Source organism: Simochromis diagramma, unplaced genomic scaffold, assembly GCF_900408965.1.
Source record: "Simochromis diagramma unplaced genomic scaffold, fSimDia1.1 OVJJ01000816.1, whole genome shotgun sequence".
NCBI classification, from domain to species: domain Eukaryota; kingdom Metazoa; phylum Chordata; class Actinopteri; order Cichliformes; family Cichlidae; genus Simochromis; species Simochromis diagramma.
The window spans coordinates 5,150,953-5,170,562 of NW_024386908.1; the positions used below are offsets into that span (position 1 = coordinate 5,150,953).

Below are 19,610 nucleotides of genomic sequence, written 5' to 3' on the forward strand. Positions count from 1 at the left end.
GCAGGCACTTAAATAAATTCAAATTGTGTAAAAAATCGCAGATATCGACGCACGGCCGTGGGACTTCCAGGCAGAGGAGTGTGCCCTGCGGGAGAGCATCGAGAAGTTCAACAGCCGCCGCTACGAAAGGAACAGGAACGGAGATTTCGCGCCCGTGGACAACTGCCTGCAGAGCGTGCTGGGCCAGCGCGTAGAGCTGCCGGAGGACTTCCACTACAGCTACGAGATGTGGCTGGAGAGAGAGGTCTTCTCGCAGCCAATCCAGTGGGAGGGGCTACTACAGAATCCATAACGTACGGGGAGGGAGGGAAGAGAGGGGGGCATGAGGGCGTGGGGTGGATGTAACTGTGCGAAGGTCACACATTGAGCCTCTTGGGAGTGGTTTAAGGAGGTCGTACCAAGCAGCGCCAGCGGGAAGAAGGAGCCGGCAGCTGCATGCAGCAATGGAAGAAACGACAAGAGGATCAAAGATGAGTTGTAAAATGGATCCAATTAAAGAGTGCCACACACTGACATGTGCCTATAACTACTATGAACACACATGACCGGCAAGAACAGAGGTAGCAGTTATAAGAAACACCTGGTATCGCTGTAGCAGGAAACTGTTTTTTTTGGCCAGTTATACTGCCCCGCCCCCATGTTAGACAACAAAATCATCAATTTCTACACCATGTCCCTTTTTTTTAACACGTCGGTGCTCTTCTGATTCCTCAGTGATGTTTTCCTCTTTATTTGTATCAACGTGTGTTCTAAACATTACGTGATAAATGATTGTTTGAAAGAACCTTTTTTTAAATTTAACACAGAGCCTACTGTAGGTATAGGGATTGTGGATTGTCGGTGATGGGTTTAAACATTTCTATTATATATTTTGTATAAAAGAGAAATGGAGCCACAGGGTTATGATAGTCCAAATGTAGAAATGGGAGCTCTTTGCTCCGAAGGCACCAAAAAACTAAAGAGAAATATACCAGCGTATTAGTGTATGGGTTTGTTCTGTGGATGTGTAAAAGTCTTTGTGTGGAGAAGGAAATCTGAAAAAATGGGAGATGTGAGTTTAAAAAACAAAATGTTTTGTCTTAAAAAAAAATATATCTGTATTTTTAAGTAGAAAATTAACCTTATATACAGAAATCCTGCTATTCCAAATATCTTAGCTTCATTTTTAGCAACGTCAAACCTATAATTACTGATGTCCTCCAGGGTTTGTTTGGATACATGTCGTGAGAGATGAAGAGGTCACAGAAGCTAATTGGATGTACTTTTTATCAAAACGCTTCAGTTTTTCATATCACTTTGAATGAAGCTGCAGTCACACTGGGGAAAACATTGGTTGGAGGTCGCAGTGTGACCACAATTATTGCAACCGTGTGCAATGAACTTGCTTTTGAAATGGTTCCTTCAAAAGGTGCAGACCAAGCCTGCAACCACTCACAGTCAGTCGCTGTCTTCAAAGCCACTGTGGTGTGCCAAGAACAAAGATATTGACGAACCAGCAACAAGATGGGAGTCAGTCTTCTATCAGTCTGTCACTGAATATGGTCGAGTTGGAAATGAAATGCAATGTGTTTGTGATAATAAAGCAATCAGCTAAGATAAATCAGTGAAAACTGCAAATCTGTTGCTATCTACAGACACAGAACATCACTGCTTATATTAAGAGTCCAGCCAGAACCTCAAAGATCTGAAATACAAATTCAGAAATGGTGACGTAATTGCTGCAGGACAGCAATTTTTACTGAAAATTACACAGGAATTTAACAAAATGCAGTCAATTGAAAGCCAGTTGTTTTGAGTTCTCTGTTGAAAACAAAACAAACTGGCTCAGATTGCAACATGTTGGTAATTTGTCTGCATTTCTAAACGGACAATTATTTGCAAACCTTTTTCTGTTTGTCTGGCAGTCAGTCTTGAATTGGACAACGACTGTTTAAAAACAGGTTTTCTCCCGGCAGGCGACCTCGGCAGTTACAATTGGGACTGGTTGCACAGACGTAGGGGCGTTGCACTCTCGATCTCCCCAGTGGGTCACCACAAATGCTTGCAATTGGTTGGCGAATGTGAAAAATTCAGTGCAGCTCCTGGGCAATTATTCATTTCTCCCAGTCGCAATGAGGTTATAGTTGTAGTTTCACTCAAGTGTGACTGAGCCATAATATGACCTGTGTAGCACTTGTTTGAATTTGTTATTGACTGTGGAATGGGGAAGGTTTTTTTTTTTTTTTACCTATATGGAAGACCAAAACTGCCAAGATTAGAACTAAATAAAAAAAAAAACGAGTGACTCAGTTAATTAATATTCTTTAAAATATACCAAAAATATAGGCATAGCATTTATTTACTCGTGCATTTATTCTCATATTTGCCAATTTATCCATTTATTTCTTGTTGTTCATTTGTTTATTTATCCATTTATTATGTTTCAACTACAACCTTTTCATTTCTCAATAAATATCTTATTATGTTATGCAAATTGAGCAGCTGTAATTTCAAGTTCATCATAAGATCATCATCGTGTCTTTTGGTTAGTTAATGCCAGGCTCAACTTGAACAGTCAGAAAGCTGCTTGAAATCGTAGACACTAAGGCGGAAATAACACTGAAATACATTCACGATTTAAAACAAATATTTTTAGTAAATTCCATCCATTCTCTTCTGCTTTTCCCTATCGGGGTCACGGGGGGCTGGAGCCTGCTATTTTTAGTACATGTTTAAGAAATTGATTAAGGATTTAAATTTAATTGGAAATAAATAAATATGTGCAGTATTTGAAAAACAAGTCCAAAATTGTCTTTAAAAAAAAAAAAAAATCTTTGTTTCCTAAATGTCAAAGCTTTGACGTTAAAGTCTATTTTTCTTTGTTTATTTTCTATGACTTTACAGCTTCAGGATGTCTTTGGATCATTGTGGTAACAATGCAAACAGAGAAATACTCAAACAAATATTAATACATAAACAAACACACAAAATAGTTTCTCTCAATGCACCAGAAACCTATTCAATAAAAAAAACATTTTGAGACATAGTTCTGACAGATATTTGCAAACATTATTATTCAATATTATGGACATATTGGAAAGTCCACAAATCTGTCTTGATCGTGTCTTTTCTTGGCTGTTGTGAATAGAGAAATTTACACACACAGAAGAAATTCAAATAAAATAATGTAATTGTCCCTTTTTATAACTAAGTTAAGGCAATTTAAAAGGTTTTTCATCCAAATAATGGAGCATTTTTTTATTGATTGTTTAGTTTGGCACACTTTGTCCTCCACAGACTTAAAGGTCGATAGTGTCTGTTTTGTCTTGGCACGCCACAAAGAAGCAAAACATTAAAAACCAAACAAAAAATGTTTTATGAAGTGTTTCCAAAAGTTGTAATTTGTTTATTTTAAAGCAAAAAGACCTCTAGAGTGAAAACGAATTTGTTGTCTTGGCTGGACTGTGTCTGCTTGCTTCCCTGAGCTTTTCTATCGAACCATCTGGAGTTATTCGAACCCATGATCGGAACAGTGGCCATTCTGTTAACTGACGTCCCACTTCCACTCAACAACAGCACAACACGCGAACCACACTGGTGGTGGCGGTTGTCACGATAATGGTGCTGCTTTTCCAGTTTAGTGCAACTTCCTGTAGATGCGACTGCCTAAACGATGCTTCAGAGGTGAGCACCTTGATTCCTGGATATGTCTTTACTTAAGCACACAAACAAGCACAAAGGACAAAAAGCATGTACTTTTTTTTTTTTTGTACAATTGTTGATTGTTTCAGATTGTTATCTACTTGCTTTGAGGGGTTACAAACTGTTACGTATTATCTCTGTATAGAAATAATTTTGATACTCAGTCTTGTTGAAATGTGCATGACCATGGTTCTGTTCTGTGTTCACGTGTTAATGTGGCATTTTAAATGGCTAACCTTTTTGTCTTTCCAGTCCAGTAAGAAAAGTTTTTTTTGTTTCTCGTACAGTCACTCGTACAGTGTTGTGCACCACACAGGATTCTCCTTTTGTTTTCTTCTTCAGGAAGGCGATATCTTTAACAATAATATTGTATACTTTATAGATTCTCAGGTTTATGGAGATGATATATATATATATGACAACAGTTTTAAAAGCTTCCTTGCCATTCTCTGGCTCACTACCTGTAAAGAGGAATATACATTCTGATACACCTGAACCTCTAAACATTTACTGCATAAGCTGTGCATCGTCACAAAAACACAGTAGCTCATTGTGAGTGTTGGTCGCACTTAAAGTTCAGATGTAATGTTTATTTCTTTTTGTATCTTGTGCCAAATTTGAGTGCCATTTCCTGTTTTTATTCTCTTGTTTCTGCTATCTGCATTCAAGTCCATACTGAAGACTTGGAATACAAAAAAAACTGTTGTTTTTTTCTACCTGAAAACTGTACAATCAGTGAAAATTGCCGTTTATTGTATCTGGGGTAATATTTCACCAGAAGTGTTTAGTATTGTATGGACGTTATTACCGTATATATGTGTTTTTTGTTACTCACACTTCCATATCTGCATATTCTAGATCCAGTAAATACTCGACACTGAAGATGTTCAGGGGTATGTGCAATTACACATCCATAGAGGCATTATACGATAGAGTGACAGATTACGATATCAGAGTTGCAGAGTTGCTTATTAAACAGTGTTGAACACTTGTGTTTGTTTGTCGACTCATTTTAATTTGCTGGCCGAGTTGTCGGAGGGGTTATGTGGGGCAGAAAGCCAGTTCACACACAAAGCTGTGTGTACACACACTGAAGGTCAAAATGACCACATACTCACTCTTCCCCAGGCCAATGTTCCAGCAGTTTGGGTACAGCTGTTATGGATGGGGACATGAGCCCCTCTGGGATTGGATGGTGGTGCAGTGATAATAAAATTACCCTGCACTTGTCCTTCACTCTCACAAAGAGTCAAGACACAGTATTGTAGATACTTGACTCACTTATGCCAGCGACTGTCACCCACTAATATATGAAGTGAAAGAAAATGTGCACAAGATCTTGTGTGAAAAACAAAATACAGAAGAAGTTTGTTGTCTGATGCAGTTACATTTTAATGTTATAGATATATGTGCCAAAGTGTGGTATTTGTTTTGCCTAAAGATTGTGTTCCAATTTGAGTCCAAGCGCTGCTTTGCCGTGGAACTCCCCCGTCCAGAACAGTCCCTGTGCGCTAATGAAGGCCCCATCTCCCTCCAACCTGGAACACACCAGTAAAAACAGCTAAAATCTTCAATTTCATCTGCTTGAACCAAACAAAGCCAAAGAACTGAAGAAACAACAACTACTGGGTTACACAATATTGTAGCTAAACGTGTACAATAAATGAAAATAAGGAAAAATCATAAATTTCAGTCTGGTCTGGATACAGTTCATCCAAACAGTTGTTGTTACCATATATTCTTTCAATTTATTATGTCGGGGTCCTGGGGTTTGACCTATGAAGGAAGTTTAACATAGCCAGGTTTCCTTTGTGTTAGCTGGCTTGACCAAACCTAAGAACTCCAGCTGGGAAACAAACGGGTACTTTGTGCCTCATGCTTGACTATTCTTAAGACTAAAAAAGATTAATTGAGCAGAAACCACTCCAATCACAGAAATTGTCACATGAACAGAATATAAAGAATGTGGAAATATGCAAATAAAGATGTAACTAATCAATGTTCTACTCTGTGTTCAAGAAGCTGCAGCGTAAAATTGATTTAGAGCAGGTTGATTTATGCTTTTTTTTTTTTTTTATATCACCAGCTGAGATCATTTAAATTCCTCTTTTGGTTCCTGCTTTGATTTTACTGTTATTCAAGTCTTCCTAGTGTTTCCCTGACTTCCCCACTGTTTTGTCTATGTAGTAGCACCTTCTACTTATTATCATGTTTTAGTGTTAAGTCTTATTATTTCAGTGTTTATAATTTGTCCTTTAGCTATTTCCTGCTTTACTTTGATAGTTGGTTTCCTAATGTGTCAGGTTTCACTCTTTCATTCGCGCCTGCTTCTCTGGTTGTGGTTGTCTTTGCTTGATTACTTTCACCTGTGCTTGGTTCCCCACCTGTTTCTCATCCTCAGTCGATCACTTGTGCATATATACTGACCTGTTTTTCAACCTTGTCATTGTCATATCTTTGCGTTGGCTATATTTTGCTTCCCAGGTTGGACTGTATAATCATAAGATTAGAAGAATCCAGTTTGAATTTAGGATTTTTTGTTTGTTCCCACATCCTGCATTTGAATCTTCCCCACACTAAGCAATGTAACTTTAAATCTCATCTGATCGTCAGGTGCTTTAAGAACTGTACTAGGTTTGTCTGGGATTTCTTGTTTGGTCAATTGCATCTCCTGTGCAAACTCCCAAATGACATGTTTGTGTCTTTTAAAATAAAAACTCTCATATAATAGTTGTCTTTAATATTTATCAGATTTTTTTTTTCAGAAAATATTTTTAAAAAGGCTTTTTTTTTTTTACCTGTTATTATGAAAGTGACCTTTACACATAGAACCATCTGGGAAGGTGTATATTCCTGTGCCGTTGTACATGTTGTCTTTGAATTCTCCTTCATATTGTGCTCCAGAGGGATACTGCATGGTCCCTCTACCATGCATCTGGGAGAGCGACAGAGAGGGAGATTATGTTTGTCTAACCACATGGTAAAAATAACTGATGTTTGAGGTAGTAATTGCATACTTTGTCCTCATGCCACTCTCCAGTGTATGTGATGCCACTTGCTGAGGTGTGTTTACCAGCACCGCTCCTCACCAGTGCTCCATATGCAGACCTGCTGCACTCTCCCTCTGTGGAGAACAGAGGTTCATACATAACTAGCATAGACGTAAATTTCATCTGAGCAGTCACATTGAGGCATTGTGTATTGCTTTAACCAAGAATTAGGTCTCTTCTTCCCAAGATTTTTACACGTGGAAATGTTTCACGTGTAAAGCTGGATCATCAGCCAGCTATAACTTACCATATCTGTCTCCGTTTGGAAAAATGTAGGAGACTTTTACAGGTCCACCCCCTGTAAACAAATACACATTTATTCACGCTGTCACAAGAATATGCAAACTATGGAAGCGCGAAGAGGATATTTACCATCAGTGTTCAAAGAATCGCTTCCTTTCTTATCTGAAAATGAAAATCACACCGAATCAGAACAGGGTTTGTGTGTGTGTGTGTGAGTGTGCGCAGACTAGGTGTTAGAACTCAGATCTTCACAATCACACTCTACCAGACATCCGTGACAGCTTCCCCCAGCTGGCAGATGGTTGTCAGAGCCGAGAGCAAATGCTGTGTTCTGGCCAACTTCTTCAATGTGAAAAGTCAGACAGCTGATTAGAAAGTTGTGACTATGACACAAGTTACAACCGCACTGTAACTGTTCACTTTTACTTGCCCTTAAATATAGCTAATGCTGCCAGTAAGCCGGGGGTCCTGTGTTTTAAAGGCAGTTAGAGGCTAGCCCTTGTTACCATGGTTACGGAATTGGTGCAAACTAATATCTTTAATGGCTTGTGCGACGCTCTAAAGGCGTTTTATTAAACTATCGTTTTTAAATAACAAGAAGAAAGGCTTACCGCCGCTAAAACCTTCGACTTTAACCTTGTCGAGTGACCGAGAGATACTGTTTGCTAACTTTTTATTGTGTTTTTTTTTTTCTAAGCGCGAACGTAAACCGGAAAAGAAACGTTGAACTCAAGAGTTTGGGCCAATAGAAGAGATGCAGGCTACCGGTGGTCAGAGCAGCTGGTTCAGGTTTGTTCGCAATTGTTATTAAAGTTTCGTTTTTCAGTTTATTGCGCACTTTACCGATTATAACACGGCTCTATACTTTTTGATATTTTAAAGCATTTAGATTCACTGACTTGACTTGCGGGAGGCTTTTTTCAGTTAGCTTACTGTTACATTAAAAGTGATGAGTGTTCTTGCTAGCTGTTAGCTCGTTAGCTAGCCGACTCCTTATACTTGAAGATGACTAACGTGCAGCACCTTACTTCCACATTATTCCTTATATGTTCTGGTCTTTTGTACTTTGCCTGTAGCCAGCCACCTAGCCGTGGGGTTAATCGGTCATCGCCCTGACTGGGTGGTTAGTCTGCACGTTAAGTTTGATTGCATAATTGTAGCCACCAGCGCTGTGTGTCAGCCACCATCTCATTGCTCGCACTTGAATTGAAGTGCCACGGCCAGCCAGCCCGCAGCGATGTGTGACTGTGCTCTGCAGAGGATGGACAGTAGTAGCTGCCTGCTCTTCCCGGGTCCGCAACCAGTAGCTCTCTCTCCCTCATCTAGGATTTCTTTGGGGGGTATACTCCCAGGGTTGGAAAGATTTATTCAGACCATGCTTTTTAATGTCTCTTTTCGCAGATTGTTTTCTGCTATGATTGGACACTGATTGAGTGTAAGTATATTCTGACAGCAGTGATTTTTTTCTTTTTTAATAGTCAATTTTGTATTTGTACTGGTGTTTATGTAATGAAACTGTTCGTGTGTCCTTTGGTAGAGAAATGAACGCAAGGAGAAGAGGTGGGAAGCCCAACAGAGGAGGTGGAAGATTTAATAAACAAAGAGGAGGAGGGGGAGGAGGAGGAGGAGGAGGAGGAGGAAATCGGAAAGGAGGAACCAGGCTCTGGGATGACGGGGATGATTTCAACCTTGATTTTGGACCCTCTTATTTCAGCAGGTGTTAATTTATATTGAAGAAATATTTAGGTTTGTGTGCTCGGCTTCAGTTGATTTCCTATCATTTTGCCTCGTGTCTCGTTCTGTCTGCAGATCAAATAAAGGACGAGGTGGTGGCGCCCATGCTGGTGGCAGGGATGGTGGTCGAGGAGGAAAGAAAGCTAGAGATCGAGACCGAAATGGGAAAAGTAGTAGCAAGGCTCTGCCAAGGTCCTTGACGAGTACCAGGATGCACTCAAAGGTCAGTGAATGCATCAGACCAGAGGTGAGCAGTATGCCGTTGCAGAAGATCTTCATGACTAATGCGAACCAGGAACAACTCAAGGAGTTGCTGAGGATTTTACAGACACAGGACTCTGATGAACTGTATGAGTAAGTACATACGCACTTGTTTGAAAAGAACAATTAGAAAGCTAGGAAATAAACTCATGCAACCCTCTGTTTGTTCCTTAGTGATTCTGGTTCAGATTATTCCGGGCTAGATGAGGAGGAAGAAGAGGAATTTGATGAATTGGATTACCGTGAGGAAGGCCAGTTTTGGGCCACAAATGATGAGCCTGTGCAGAAAGCAGAGAGCCCAACATTTGACCTAGAATATGAGGATGAACAGCCCAGCCCTGAACCTGTTATCTCCTTATTTGCCATAGGAAAGCTCTGCAGGTGATTTCAAATTTTCTGTTTTATTTCCAGAACCTTACCTATGAGCTAAATCAGATGTTCTGAATCTGTGCTTTTGTGTGTAAATATAATTAGCTTCTAACCCATTGCTTTCTCATAATTTCCTCTGTGTAGATATGGTTTTGACAGGGAGCGCAGCAAACAGGCGCTGGAAGCTGGTGGAGGAGAGTTTGGGGCAACTTTGGAACAGCTCCTCCAACAGATTTTCACTGAGCGCTATGGTCAGAAAGCAGTTTCCCCTGATGGACTTGATGAGGTGCCTTTGGATGAGTGTGTAAACCAAAAGCAGGAGGAGGCCTTGGCTCTAGCTGCTATTTATGGCGATCGCTTCAGTGAGCGCATTGCCAATGCTGTATGGACAGTAACCCTGGACCTGTCGTTCCTCTCACAATCTCCTGTTAAGAAAGGAGGAGTGGTAGGTGGAGGAGCTCCAAACATCGGTGACATCTGCAAATTCTACATGAAAGGTCAAGGCTGCCGCTATGGAAACAAATGTTGGTTCAAACATGAATTTCCCAAAAAAGACATGTCTGAGGCTGGTTCCTCGGACCTGAAAGGCCCAGGCCAGCCTGGTGTCAGCAGCTATTCTCCTCCTGAGTATGAGCTGGAAGTTCGTTTCCCCAAAGGGAACCGTTACCCTTTTCAAGCACCAATAGTTGCCTTCAGTACCAATGATGAGTCTCTCTGCGCTGCGGGGAGGCTCCATGTGACTGAGAGATTATTTGGAGAGGCATTGTCTGCAGCAGAGAGCAACCAGCCTGTTGTTTACACCCTGATAACCTTGTGTGAGGATGAAAATACCATGAAAGAACTATTGTCCATACGGCATCACAAATACAGCACCCCACCTCCTGTGATTGCTGTTCCTCCACCCTTTCTTGCCATAGCAAAGAGTAAAACTGTAAGGAGCAAAGCTTCTGAGGAGAGCATGAATGCCATCACCAGCAGTAGTAACCATGCAAACAGCGGGAGTGCTGCTGCATCTAGCAACCCAAGGACCACAGATAGTAAGTCGGATAGAAATGTACATTTTTGCTATATATTTTCTGTCGTTTCTTTATACAATAGAGAGCTGTATTTAATTCTGCTCACTTTTTAGTAAAACGGACAGTGGATGCAGAAGAGCTGGATGAGAAAGACGAGGATGAGGGGGACCACGCAGTTCCAGTTAAGAACGACAGTTACGTCAAGCTAAAGAGGAACATGGTGAAAAAGCACAATACGATGGGCAATCTGCTGCTAGAAAACAGCAAGCTGTGCAAAGAGTTCAGTAGGAAACAGGTGGGTCTTAGGAAAAAAATGTGTATATTTTTTTTGGTTTTTCTTCCTCCAAATCCTTCTCAGTATGATGCATCCTTTGTAATCTGTTTCCGATTTCCTTTGGTTCCTCTGTCAAACCAGTCCTCCAGACGCTACAGTTCTATGCTTGCACAGAGGAAGAATCTTCCAGCTTGGCAAGAGAAAGAGCACATCCTAGATGCACTGGACCAGTGTCAGGTGCTGGTGATCAGTGGCATGACTGGGTAGGTCCCAGAGTTTTACCGTGACTTATAAATTAAAGAAAATATATATTTTAATGATGCTGATCCACCCTTTCAGCCTTTTCTTCCCCAACCAATAGCAAGTCAAATGTGATGTATGGATATATGAAGGGTTTTAGCTTGTATGGAATTAAAAACATTTACATCAGATATATTAAAATTGAAAGTTTATAAATGAGATCTACTATGGCTTTCCTTACTTTTTGTCATATCTGCTGTTATATTGTTATAATTATTTGAAGTTTTAAATAATGAGATCAGTGTATCGTCTCGAAAGATGTACCCTTAGGACAGAGAGGAACACTGGTTTGAGCGCGGAGTCAAAAAGACCATTTACGTGAAAAGGGAAAGACCATCTCTGAATCGAGGAGGAGGCCTAAGGGTACATCTTTCGCCATCTTACAATGCTGTGATTGCAGCCATTCCCCAACTCTCTGTGAATGGTACTCATGGCCATTGATCAGTGGGTTTTGGTCAGTGGTTGTTGAGAATTTGGTCATGAGAAATGGTCATGAGAATTTGCATAATTATGATTAAGGAACTGACCTCCCAGCCCATTGTTCCTTCAGTGGGCTGGTTTCAGTCATTATGCAAATGTACTGTTTATAAGATTTGGGGAAACCTGCAGTCAGCTGAGACTGAAGAAGTCACTTGGATGAGTGACGAAACGTTTCTCCCACAAAACGCTACGTCCAGATGAACAGAATCAACTTTTGGAGAGATCAGTGTATGTACATAGGTAATCTCAATGAACCAAAAGCTCAGGTTTCACATTGTTCTAAACTCTCATTCTTTTGTAGTCTGGGTTTTGTATGAAAATGGTTAAGGATAAATGGTTCAATTTGATCATCATATAATATAAAAATCATATATAAACTTAGACAGAAACCTGCTGTGGCTGAACAGACGGCCTGTACCAAAGTCCAGTGTAAGCTTAATATAAAAGAGGACTCGAGTTTGAAAGAAGTATAAAAATTCACCTTCACAAAAAAGACTCTAAACATGCCTGTGATTATTGCCTGTTCCTAAACATGACTGTGTTTCATGTGCTTTTTTTGAATTAATGTGACTTTTCTGCAGGTGTGGTAAGACCACTCAGGTTCCTCAGTTCATTCTAGATGCCTCTTTGAGTGGCCCCGCGGAGCAGGTGGCCAACATCATCTGCACGCAGCCTCGCCGCATTTCTGCCATGTCAGTGGCTCAGAGAGTGGCACAGGAGCGTGCAGAGTGTCTGGGGAACTCTGTGGGCTACCAGATCCGCCTGGAGAGTGTCAGGGTACAGATATAAAAACATCTACAATACAGCATTCTGGTTGTCTGTTTTTTATATTAATACTATATACTCTTCCAACACTGACTGCTCCTTTTATCAGACTTCAGTCACCAGGCTGCTATACTGCACCACAGGGGTGTTGCTGAGGAGACTGGAGGGTGAGGCGGACCTCAGAGGAGTCACGCATGTCATCGTGGATGAGGTGCACGAGCGAACAGAGGAGAGGTGAGACAGAAATACTTCAGCTTAATGGCACTTGTATTGTAACGTGTGGAAAAATGAACCTGGAAAAAAAAATTTTTTAAGCGGCTTCTTTGTTTCTTGTCTCTTAATTTGTTATTTTCAGTGACTTTCTGCTGCTGGTGCTCAAAGACTTGATGGTGCAAAGGCCTGACTTGAAGATTATCCTCATGAGTGCCACTCTTAATGCAAACCTCTTTTCTGACTATTTCTATAACTGTCCTACTATCCACATACCAGGTAATCTATTAGCAGAACTGACTAATTATTTCTTACACCTCATTCTATGCATTCCCCTCTTCATTCTAATAATGTGTGTTGCTCCAGGGCGCACCTTTCCTGTTGACCAGTTTTTTCTTGAAGATGCCATTGCTAAAACTCGGTAAATACATTTTAAAACATTTAAGTAAACCGTAGACTGTCTTTACAATTTGCGTAGTAACACAACGGTTTGTGTATTGTGCTGTTTTTTCCAGCTATGTCATTGAGGATGGTAGCCCTTACATGCGCTCAGGAAAACAGAATCAGTCAACCATGGGTGCCCGAAGCAGAGGGGACCTGAGTTGCGTGGTAGATGATTTGAGTGAAGATGTCTGGAACTTCATGTCTTTCTGTAATAAAGACTTTGTCAAAGACTCGGTCCCAGACCAACAGCTCAGCCTGCAGGATCTCACCATCAGATACAAAGGTGAAATGAAAATATATTTAGGTTTTAATCAGATAAGCTGCCAGTGCCAATCAGGGCATACATCTACAATTTTGTGTTGCTGATGCAGATACTAAGAAGTCTGTGCTCAAAACCATCGCCACAATGGACCTGGACAAGATCAATATGGACCTGGTGGAAAGCCTGCTGGAGTGGATAGTAGAAGGAAAGCACAACTACCCACCTGGTAAGAAAACAACACTGACAGCAAAGCAATCTCAGGTGGTAGAGCAGGTCACATGCCAACTGGAAGGTTGGCGGTCCTGCTCCAGTCTGCATGCCGAATATCCTTGGGCAAGACTAACTCTATGTTGTTCTCCGATGAATGCATGTGTGAATGTTAGATATGCTTAGAAAAAGTACTTGTTTGAATGAACAAGTTGTGTAAAGCGCTTTGAGTGCTCATATAACGCTTTTCTGTTCTATCTAAGAGCCAGTCCGGTTAACATTACCATATACAGGTGGCCAGTAAGTCTCTGATGTACTGATCTGGATTGGGGACAGCTGTGAAGCTGAACACTGGTTATGTTGCTTTGTGTCTGCAGGTGCAGTGCTGGTGTTTTTGCCAGGCCTCGCTGAGATCAAGATGCTCTATGAGCAGCTTCAGTCCAATAGAATGTTCAACAACAGGGGCGCGTCCAGGTCTGTGTGTGTTTTATGGCAACACTTGGTTTGCAATTGTATGTGTATAAAATGAAGCTAAAAGCTGAACCAGTTTTTTTTTTTTTGTTTGTTTGTGTGAAAACTTTTGACTGAAACACATTAACTGTAACTTTTGGTCATGCCCATCAGGTGCGTGGTGTACCCCCTTCACTCAACATTGTCCAATGAGGAGCAGCAAGCAGTTTTTAGCCGGCCTCCAGATGGTGTCACAAAGATCATAATCTCCACCAACATTGCTGAGACCTCAGTAACCATCGACGACGTGGTTTATGTCATCGACTCCGGAAAAATGAGGGAGAAAAGGTAACCTTCTATTATGCTAGCCCTAAATTCTCATTTTTGACAGTTTCGGGTTGTGAATTCAGTGTTGGGAAGGTTACTTTTAAAATGTATTCCACTACAGATTACAGAATACATGCCCCAAAATGTATTTTGTAACGTATTCCGTTATGTTACTCAATGAGAGTAACGTCTTCTGAATACTTTGGATTACTTAATATATTATTATGCTTTTTTACAACTACATGAATGTGATTTATTACTATTACTGAAGGTTACTCGCCATACCAATACCGACCAGATTTTTAAATCTTAATATAAAATGAGTAACAGTAGGGTGGACATTAGGTCAGGCTGCAGTTTTTGCAGCGATCTCGTATAGTAAACTATTCCGCGCGTATATAAAACAGGTCCGCGGCTCTGAACCGTAGTAAAGGGACCTCTGGCAAATACATCAGGTTCATGTCGGGCTCGTAGCCGAAAACCATCTTTACTTTGTTGTCTGGGTCAACTTTGCTAGCGAGAGACAGAGAGAGGCGTTGAAAGGCTGCTCCAAAGGAACTTATTGTTTCGGAGGAAAACAGAACAGTGTTCAGTCGAGTCTTAATAGTTAACTTACAGCTGGGCTCGTCAGGCACTCCTTTTGGCTGCAGTGGTTATTATTATATTTACATGCTTCCAGCTTTCGGCTCGGTGATAACTCGTACTTTTCCACTCTCCTTTTTCTCCGTCCCTCTCACTCACAGACACATAACGGGTATGGCAGTCCATTTTCCCTGCAGCACGGACTACACTGCCCATGATGCTACATTGTTTAGGGCTATGCCTGTAACACTCTGCCTATTGCATTCATGTTGGAGAATTTTAAAAAATATTTCTTCACGTCATCTTAATGCGTGTTTTGTTTGCATTTCCACCGGTGTGGAATTACCAAAAATAGAGAGGGCATAGCCTAACATATGAAACAGGAAAAAACACACTGTGTAATCCATTTATTTCAACAAAGTAACTGTATTCTCAATACCACCTTTTTAAACGGTAACTGTAACGCAATACAGTTACTCATATTTTGTATTTTAAATACGTAACGGCGGTACATGTCTGTGACGGTTCTCAGTCATCCAGGTCATCGTAGTCTAAGGAGCTTGGAAAGAAAAGCTCATGTGATTAGGTAGAGGATCATCGGGGGTCCCTTGTCCCTCTTTAGGGGGAAACTCCCACTGGGTTTTAAATCTGGGACTCTCCACCCTTGACCCTTAGAACTGAAGAAGCTTCTCGGATGAGAGGTGAAACGTCTTCAAGCAACTCAAAGAAGTCCAGACGCTTTTCTTTCCAAGCTCCTTAGACAACGGCGGTACATGTATTCCGTTACTCCCCAACACTGTGTGAATTATACTTCTTGTTTTTTTAAAAGGCCCATGCAATCATATTAAAATGGTTTTGTGATACATGAAGATGCACTGATATATGCTCAAATCCACAAATCTCTAAGTCTCCCTTGATATATATATATATTTTTTTTTCTTTCAGGTACGATTCATCTAAAAGCATGGAGAGCCTGGAGGACACGTGGATTTCTCAAGCTAACGCGCTGCAGAGAAGGGGTCGAGCAGGTCGTGTGGCCTCGGGGGTCTGCTTCCACCTCTTCACCAGCCACTGCTTTAAACACCAGCTGGCTGAGCAGCAGCTGCCCGAGATCCAGAGAGTGCCACTAGAGCAGCTCTGTCTCCGGTAGAGCCGTCTGTTTTTCCCACATAACTCTGACTATAAAATGCAAATGGCATTTGATTTGGAGAAATTCCAAAACGGTTGTTCACAACACTGACCTTTCTGTAACAGAATCAAGATCCTGGATGTGTTCGCGGAGCAGCCGCTGGAGTCAGTCTTCTCTCGGCTCATCGAGCCCCCGTCAGTGGGAAGCTTGGACGCTGCCAAGCAGCGCCTTCAGGACCTGGGAGCTCTGACCACAGATGAGAAGCTGACCCCGCTGGGCTACCACCTGGCCTGCCTGCCTGTCGACGTGCGCATCGGAAAGCTCATGCTGTTCGGCGCAATCTTCCGCTGCCTTGACCCAGCACTCACCATTGCTGCAAGTCTGGCCTTCAAATCCCCATTTGTAAGAAGGCGCTAGTTTCTGTTGAGAGACGCTATGTGCAGTTCATCTGCAGCATGCCACTGATTTTAGGCTCATTAACAATTACAAGTATAGTACACAGCGCAGTAATGAGCTGCTTCATCTTTTCTGTTGGTTTTTAACAGATAGGAGGTTACATAATGACATTTATTTGTTTATTATGTATATTTGTAATGCAAGTGTCTAATTCTATGGAAATGAAAATCTGGTCTGCTTCCAGGTGTCTCCATGGGATAAGCGAGAGGAAGCAAATAAAAAGAAAGTGGAGTTTGCCGTGGCTAAAAGTGACCATCTAGCTTTGTTGCAGGCATACAAGGTCCCTACTGCATTCGCTTATTGTGATAAGATAATTCAAAGATGTTGAAATACATACAGATAATATAAAAACTTTCTTTTTTTTTTTTTTATGCAGGGATGGTGCTCCGCAGCAAGGAATGGCCACCGTGCCAGCTTCCTCTACTGCAGGGAGAACTTCCTGTCATGGCGGGGTTTACAGGTGAGGCAGTGGTGTCCAGAAGCACTTAATCACTTGTCCAGAATCAATAAACTCACTTGCTCTACAGTATAATTCTGATCTTCTCTGTTTGAATATAAATCTAAAGCAGTGCTAAAGCTTATGAAGTTCTTCCAATGTATTCAGATTTAATTTCAAATGGCCCGAGCAGTGTGTTTTATATGAATAATACTTGAAATGCTGAATTGTGACCTTTGGCAGGAGATCGCCAGTCTGAAGAGGCAGTTTGCTGAGCTGTTGTCTGACATTGGCTTCATCAAGGAGGGACTGAAGGCCAGGATTATTGAGCAAATGTCTTACAAGGGTACAGACGGGGTCATGGAAGCTACTGGCCCTGAGGTGACACATACAAATCACTGAATCAGTGATTCAAGGGTTCATCTTGGAGAAAATAATTCAAAAATTCTAATATTTTGCATCTCAGGCAAACCTAAATTCCAGTAACATCCGGCTGATGTCCGCCATGCTGTGTGCTGCCCTCTATCCTAACGTGGTCCAGGTGGGCATAGTCCCCCTCTGTGTCATACAAGTAAAGAACAGAAAGCCAAACAGAAGTATGAAACATTCACACTTGATGTCCTGCAGGTACGAGCTCCTCAAGGGACTTATAAGAAGACGGGCACGGGAGTGATGAAGATGCAACCCAAAGCCAACGAGCTCCGCTTTGTGACCAAGAACGACGGTTACGTCCACGTGCATCCATCATCCGTCAACTACACGGTGAGGTTAGGGGGGAAAAAAAGATACGCTCCAAACTAAACAACTTGTAGGAGAAATAAGCCTCACCTTTCTGTTCTTTATGCACCAGGTTCGCCACTACAACAGCCCGTACCTGGTTTACCATGAGAAGGTGAAAACGAGTCGCGTTTTCATCAGGGACTGCAGCATGGTGTCTGTTTACCCGCTGGTGCTGTTTGGATGCGGACAGGTCAACGTGGAGCTGCACAGAAGGGAGTTTGTCATCTCCCTGGATGATGGGTGGATCCGATTTGCTGCTGCTTCACACGAGGTCAGAGAATCTGATTTTTTGTTGGGGGGTTTTTTTTGATCACATGATCAAAAAGTTATAGCTGGCTCAGAGCTTAGTATTGCAACGGGCGTACAAGCTGTGTAGAGTTTATATGCTTTAAAGGTTTAACAAGTTTTATGGAGAGTGCAAGCACGACAACTGAACAACTACAACATATAAGTTAACATATATGTTACTACATGTGCTTGTGTGACTATATCCAGGTGGCTGAGCTTTTGAAGGAGCTGCGCTGGGAGCTGGACCTGCTTCTGGAGGATAAAATCAAAAACCCGAGCATGGACCTGTGCAGCTGCCCCCGTGGCTCCAGCATCATACAAATGATCGTCCACCTCATCTCTACAGAGTAGCTCTGCTACTCAAAGCTTCCTTTATTATTATTTCTTTATTTAAAGGGCTCAGATGCATGGAGCCCAGTGATAATGTTTTTGTGCTCCTGCATCACTCCCACAAAGTTGTTATTAAAAATTCTTTAAAAAGTCAATATTACTGCATTGATGGTGGATAGTCAGAGGAAGATTAGCTGGGCAAATATTTGACATGAGCTCAGTTTCAGTACACCACAGTGTTGCCACCTTACACTTAAAAGTGTTGTTTTCCACTGAGTTGCTGTTGCACTCAAGGTTTTTAAAGCAAATTCTGCCTTTAAAGAAAAAAAATGTCTCTATGCAGGTGATTATTAAGATTCCACTCTTATTCCTGCTGGACTAAAGCAGCTAATGCTTCGTTCAGTTTTTGATGTCATACTACCGCTGCATGGTATGTGCACATAAATTGGCACATGATTGGTTGTTAAGTGATGTCACAGAGTTTGTATACAGTGGTTTTTTTATTTTGGGTTGTGTCTTGCTCACAACTGAGAAGTTTCTTGGGTCCATATTGGATTTTGTACTATGAGTTTATTTGTAATGCATGACTAAAAGATCCAAGAGCTTCTGCATGGTATACAGTTGGTGTACATTTACTGAATGTATTTAAATGTTAAAGTACAATTTCACAATGTGAATGCAAGGGCTTTTTACACCAGGATGATTTGGTGAGAGCTGCCAAAGAAACTGCAAAGCTACTGTCTTAACATGAATTCCACTGAACGCTGCACTACCATTAAATTATTGTGATGATAACCTGTTGTTCACTGTTTTTCTTCCTTACTTAATGTAAGCGGTGTGTGTGCTGTTTGATGCCCAGCTGTGTCTCAGATACAGCAAAAGAATTTAAGCTCCGGTGGAAGGCCAACCCCTTCATACATGAGCAAGTCCGGTCTGTTTCTACGACAACAGGATGTAAACAGATGGGGTATCACTGTCACCGCTGAAGCCATTCGAGTGCCACTTAAAGTGCCAAGGCGAGAGCTGGTATGAAATGATTGTATTTTATTATCATTTTAGGCACTTTGTCCTAAAAACTTTAAATCTTTTTTGGCAGAGAAAAACCTGATTTCTTGTTTTACAGATGAAAATCTGATCACTTACTGAAGCAAGATTGACATTCGCTATGGTAAAGTAAAAAAAAAAAAAAAAAAAAATTATTTATAGATGAGTGATTAAACCACGTATTTTCTCCAAAGCCCACCAGGAAATCAAGATCCCACAGTTCTAAGTCAGCCAAGAAGACTATTAGCCCAAAGACACCTAAAAAGAGGTCCTCATGTAGTGCCAAAGTCACCACAACCGAGGTGGACATCCTCAGCCCAGCAGCCATGGAGAATATCTACTACATTGCTCACAATGCAGCAGACTGCCTGGAGTTCAGAGGATTTGGGTGGCCAAATTCAAAGAAGAAAAAGAAGGGGACAAAACGAAAGAAAAACTGAATCATAAATTTTGCCAAAGAGAATTTTAACTGCCTTCCAATGGTGACACCTA

The 19,610-nt window shown here is 41.3% G+C and overlaps 4 protein-coding genes across 7 annotated transcripts in view; 3 read left to right on the forward strand and 1 right to left on the reverse strand.

The window, feature by feature from the left end:
- The window catches only part of strip2 (striatin interacting protein 2), a 31,149-nt gene extending 26,478 nt beyond the window's left edge, over nt 1–4,671 (forward strand). For all 3 annotated transcript variants that reach the window (XM_040035100.1, XM_040035102.1, XM_040035101.1), the window contains one exon: nt 42–4,671. In XM_040035100.1, coding sequence (XP_039891034.1) covers nt 42–292 — 251 coding nt within the window. In that variant the 3' untranslated portion in view covers nt 293–4,671. The remainder of the gene's footprint in view (nt 1–41) is intronic.
- Nucleotides 4,672–5,055: 384 nt separating this feature from the next.
- Nucleotides 5,056–7,626, reverse strand: morn2 (MORN repeat containing 2). The gene is made up of 7 exons (XM_040035117.1): nt 7,586–7,626; nt 7,240–7,316; nt 7,104–7,136; nt 6,979–7,029; nt 6,699–6,805; nt 6,480–6,616; nt 5,056–5,219 (listed from the first exon to the last, which is right to left on the reverse strand). The coding sequence occupies exons 2-7, from the start codon at nt 7,244–7,246 to the stop codon at nt 5,117–5,119; spliced, it is 438 nt and encodes a 145-aa protein (XP_039891051.1). The 5' UTR covers nt 7,247–7,316; nt 7,586–7,626; the 3' UTR covers nt 5,056–5,116.
- Nucleotides 7,627–7,679: 53 nt separating this feature from the next.
- Nucleotides 7,680–18,869, forward strand: dhx57 (DEAH (Asp-Glu-Ala-Asp/His) box polypeptide 57). 2 transcript variants are annotated; one of them, XM_040035097.1, is made up of 25 exons: nt 7,680–7,763; nt 8,376–8,409; nt 8,512–8,691; nt 8,784–9,062; nt 9,144–9,350; nt 9,483–10,375; nt 10,468–10,649; nt 10,770–10,891; nt 11,990–12,185; nt 12,283–12,407; nt 12,529–12,662; nt 12,750–12,804; nt 12,899–13,110; nt 13,199–13,315; nt 13,674–13,770; nt 13,921–14,094; nt 15,601–15,801; nt 15,910–16,186; nt 16,425–16,520; nt 16,617–16,700; nt 16,920–17,057; nt 17,143–17,217; nt 17,304–17,438; nt 17,527–17,727; nt 17,952–18,869. In XM_040035097.1, exons 3-25 carry the CDS (start codon nt 8,516–8,518, stop codon nt 18,093–18,095), a joined length of 4,320 nt encoding a protein of 1,439 aa, XP_039891031.1. In that variant the 5' UTR covers nt 7,680–7,763; nt 8,376–8,409; nt 8,512–8,515; the 3' UTR covers nt 18,096–18,869. The 2 variants fall into 2 exon arrangements, with proteins under 2 accessions (XP_039891031.1, XP_039891032.1); XM_040035098.1 differs by lacking the exon at nt 7,680–7,763 and adding an exon at nt 7,883–8,266.
- A 118-nt stretch (nt 18,870–18,987) lies between these two features.
- LOC120735636 (small lysine-rich protein 1) lies at nt 18,988–19,577 on the forward strand. Its single transcript, XM_040035118.1, has 3 exons — nt 18,988–19,100; nt 19,198–19,242; nt 19,313–19,577. Exons 2-3 carry the CDS (start codon nt 19,240–19,242, stop codon nt 19,556–19,558), a joined length of 249 nt encoding a protein of 82 aa, XP_039891052.1. The 5' UTR covers nt 18,988–19,100; nt 19,198–19,239; the 3' UTR covers nt 19,559–19,577.
- The last annotated feature ends 33 nt before the right edge of the window (nt 19,578–19,610 follow it).

Excerpts from the sequence above, each read along its gene's own strand:
- dhx57 (XM_040035097.1), top strand. The coding sequence starts at position 8,516 with ATGAACGCAAGGAGAAGAGGTGGGAAGCCCAACAGAGGAGGTGGAAGA. Across the intron at positions 12,408-12,528 it reads CACGAGCGAACAGAGGAGAG|TGACTTTCTGCTGCTGGTGC; the intron begins GTGAGACAGAAA and ends TGTTATTTTCAG. Across the intron at positions 16,701-16,919 it reads TGTCATGGCGGGGTTTACAG|GAGATCGCCAGTCTGAAGAG; the intron begins GTGAGGCAGTGG and ends GACCTTTGGCAG.
- morn2 (XM_040035117.1), bottom strand. Across the intron at positions 7,030-7,103 it reads CGATTCTTTGAACACTGATG|GGGGTGGACCTGTAAAAGTC; the intron begins GTAAATATCCTC and ends ATTTGTTTACAG. Across the intron at positions 6,806-6,978 it reads TCCAAACGGAGACAGATATG|AGGGAGAGTGCAGCAGGTCT; the intron begins GTAAGTTATAGC and ends TGTTCTCCACAG.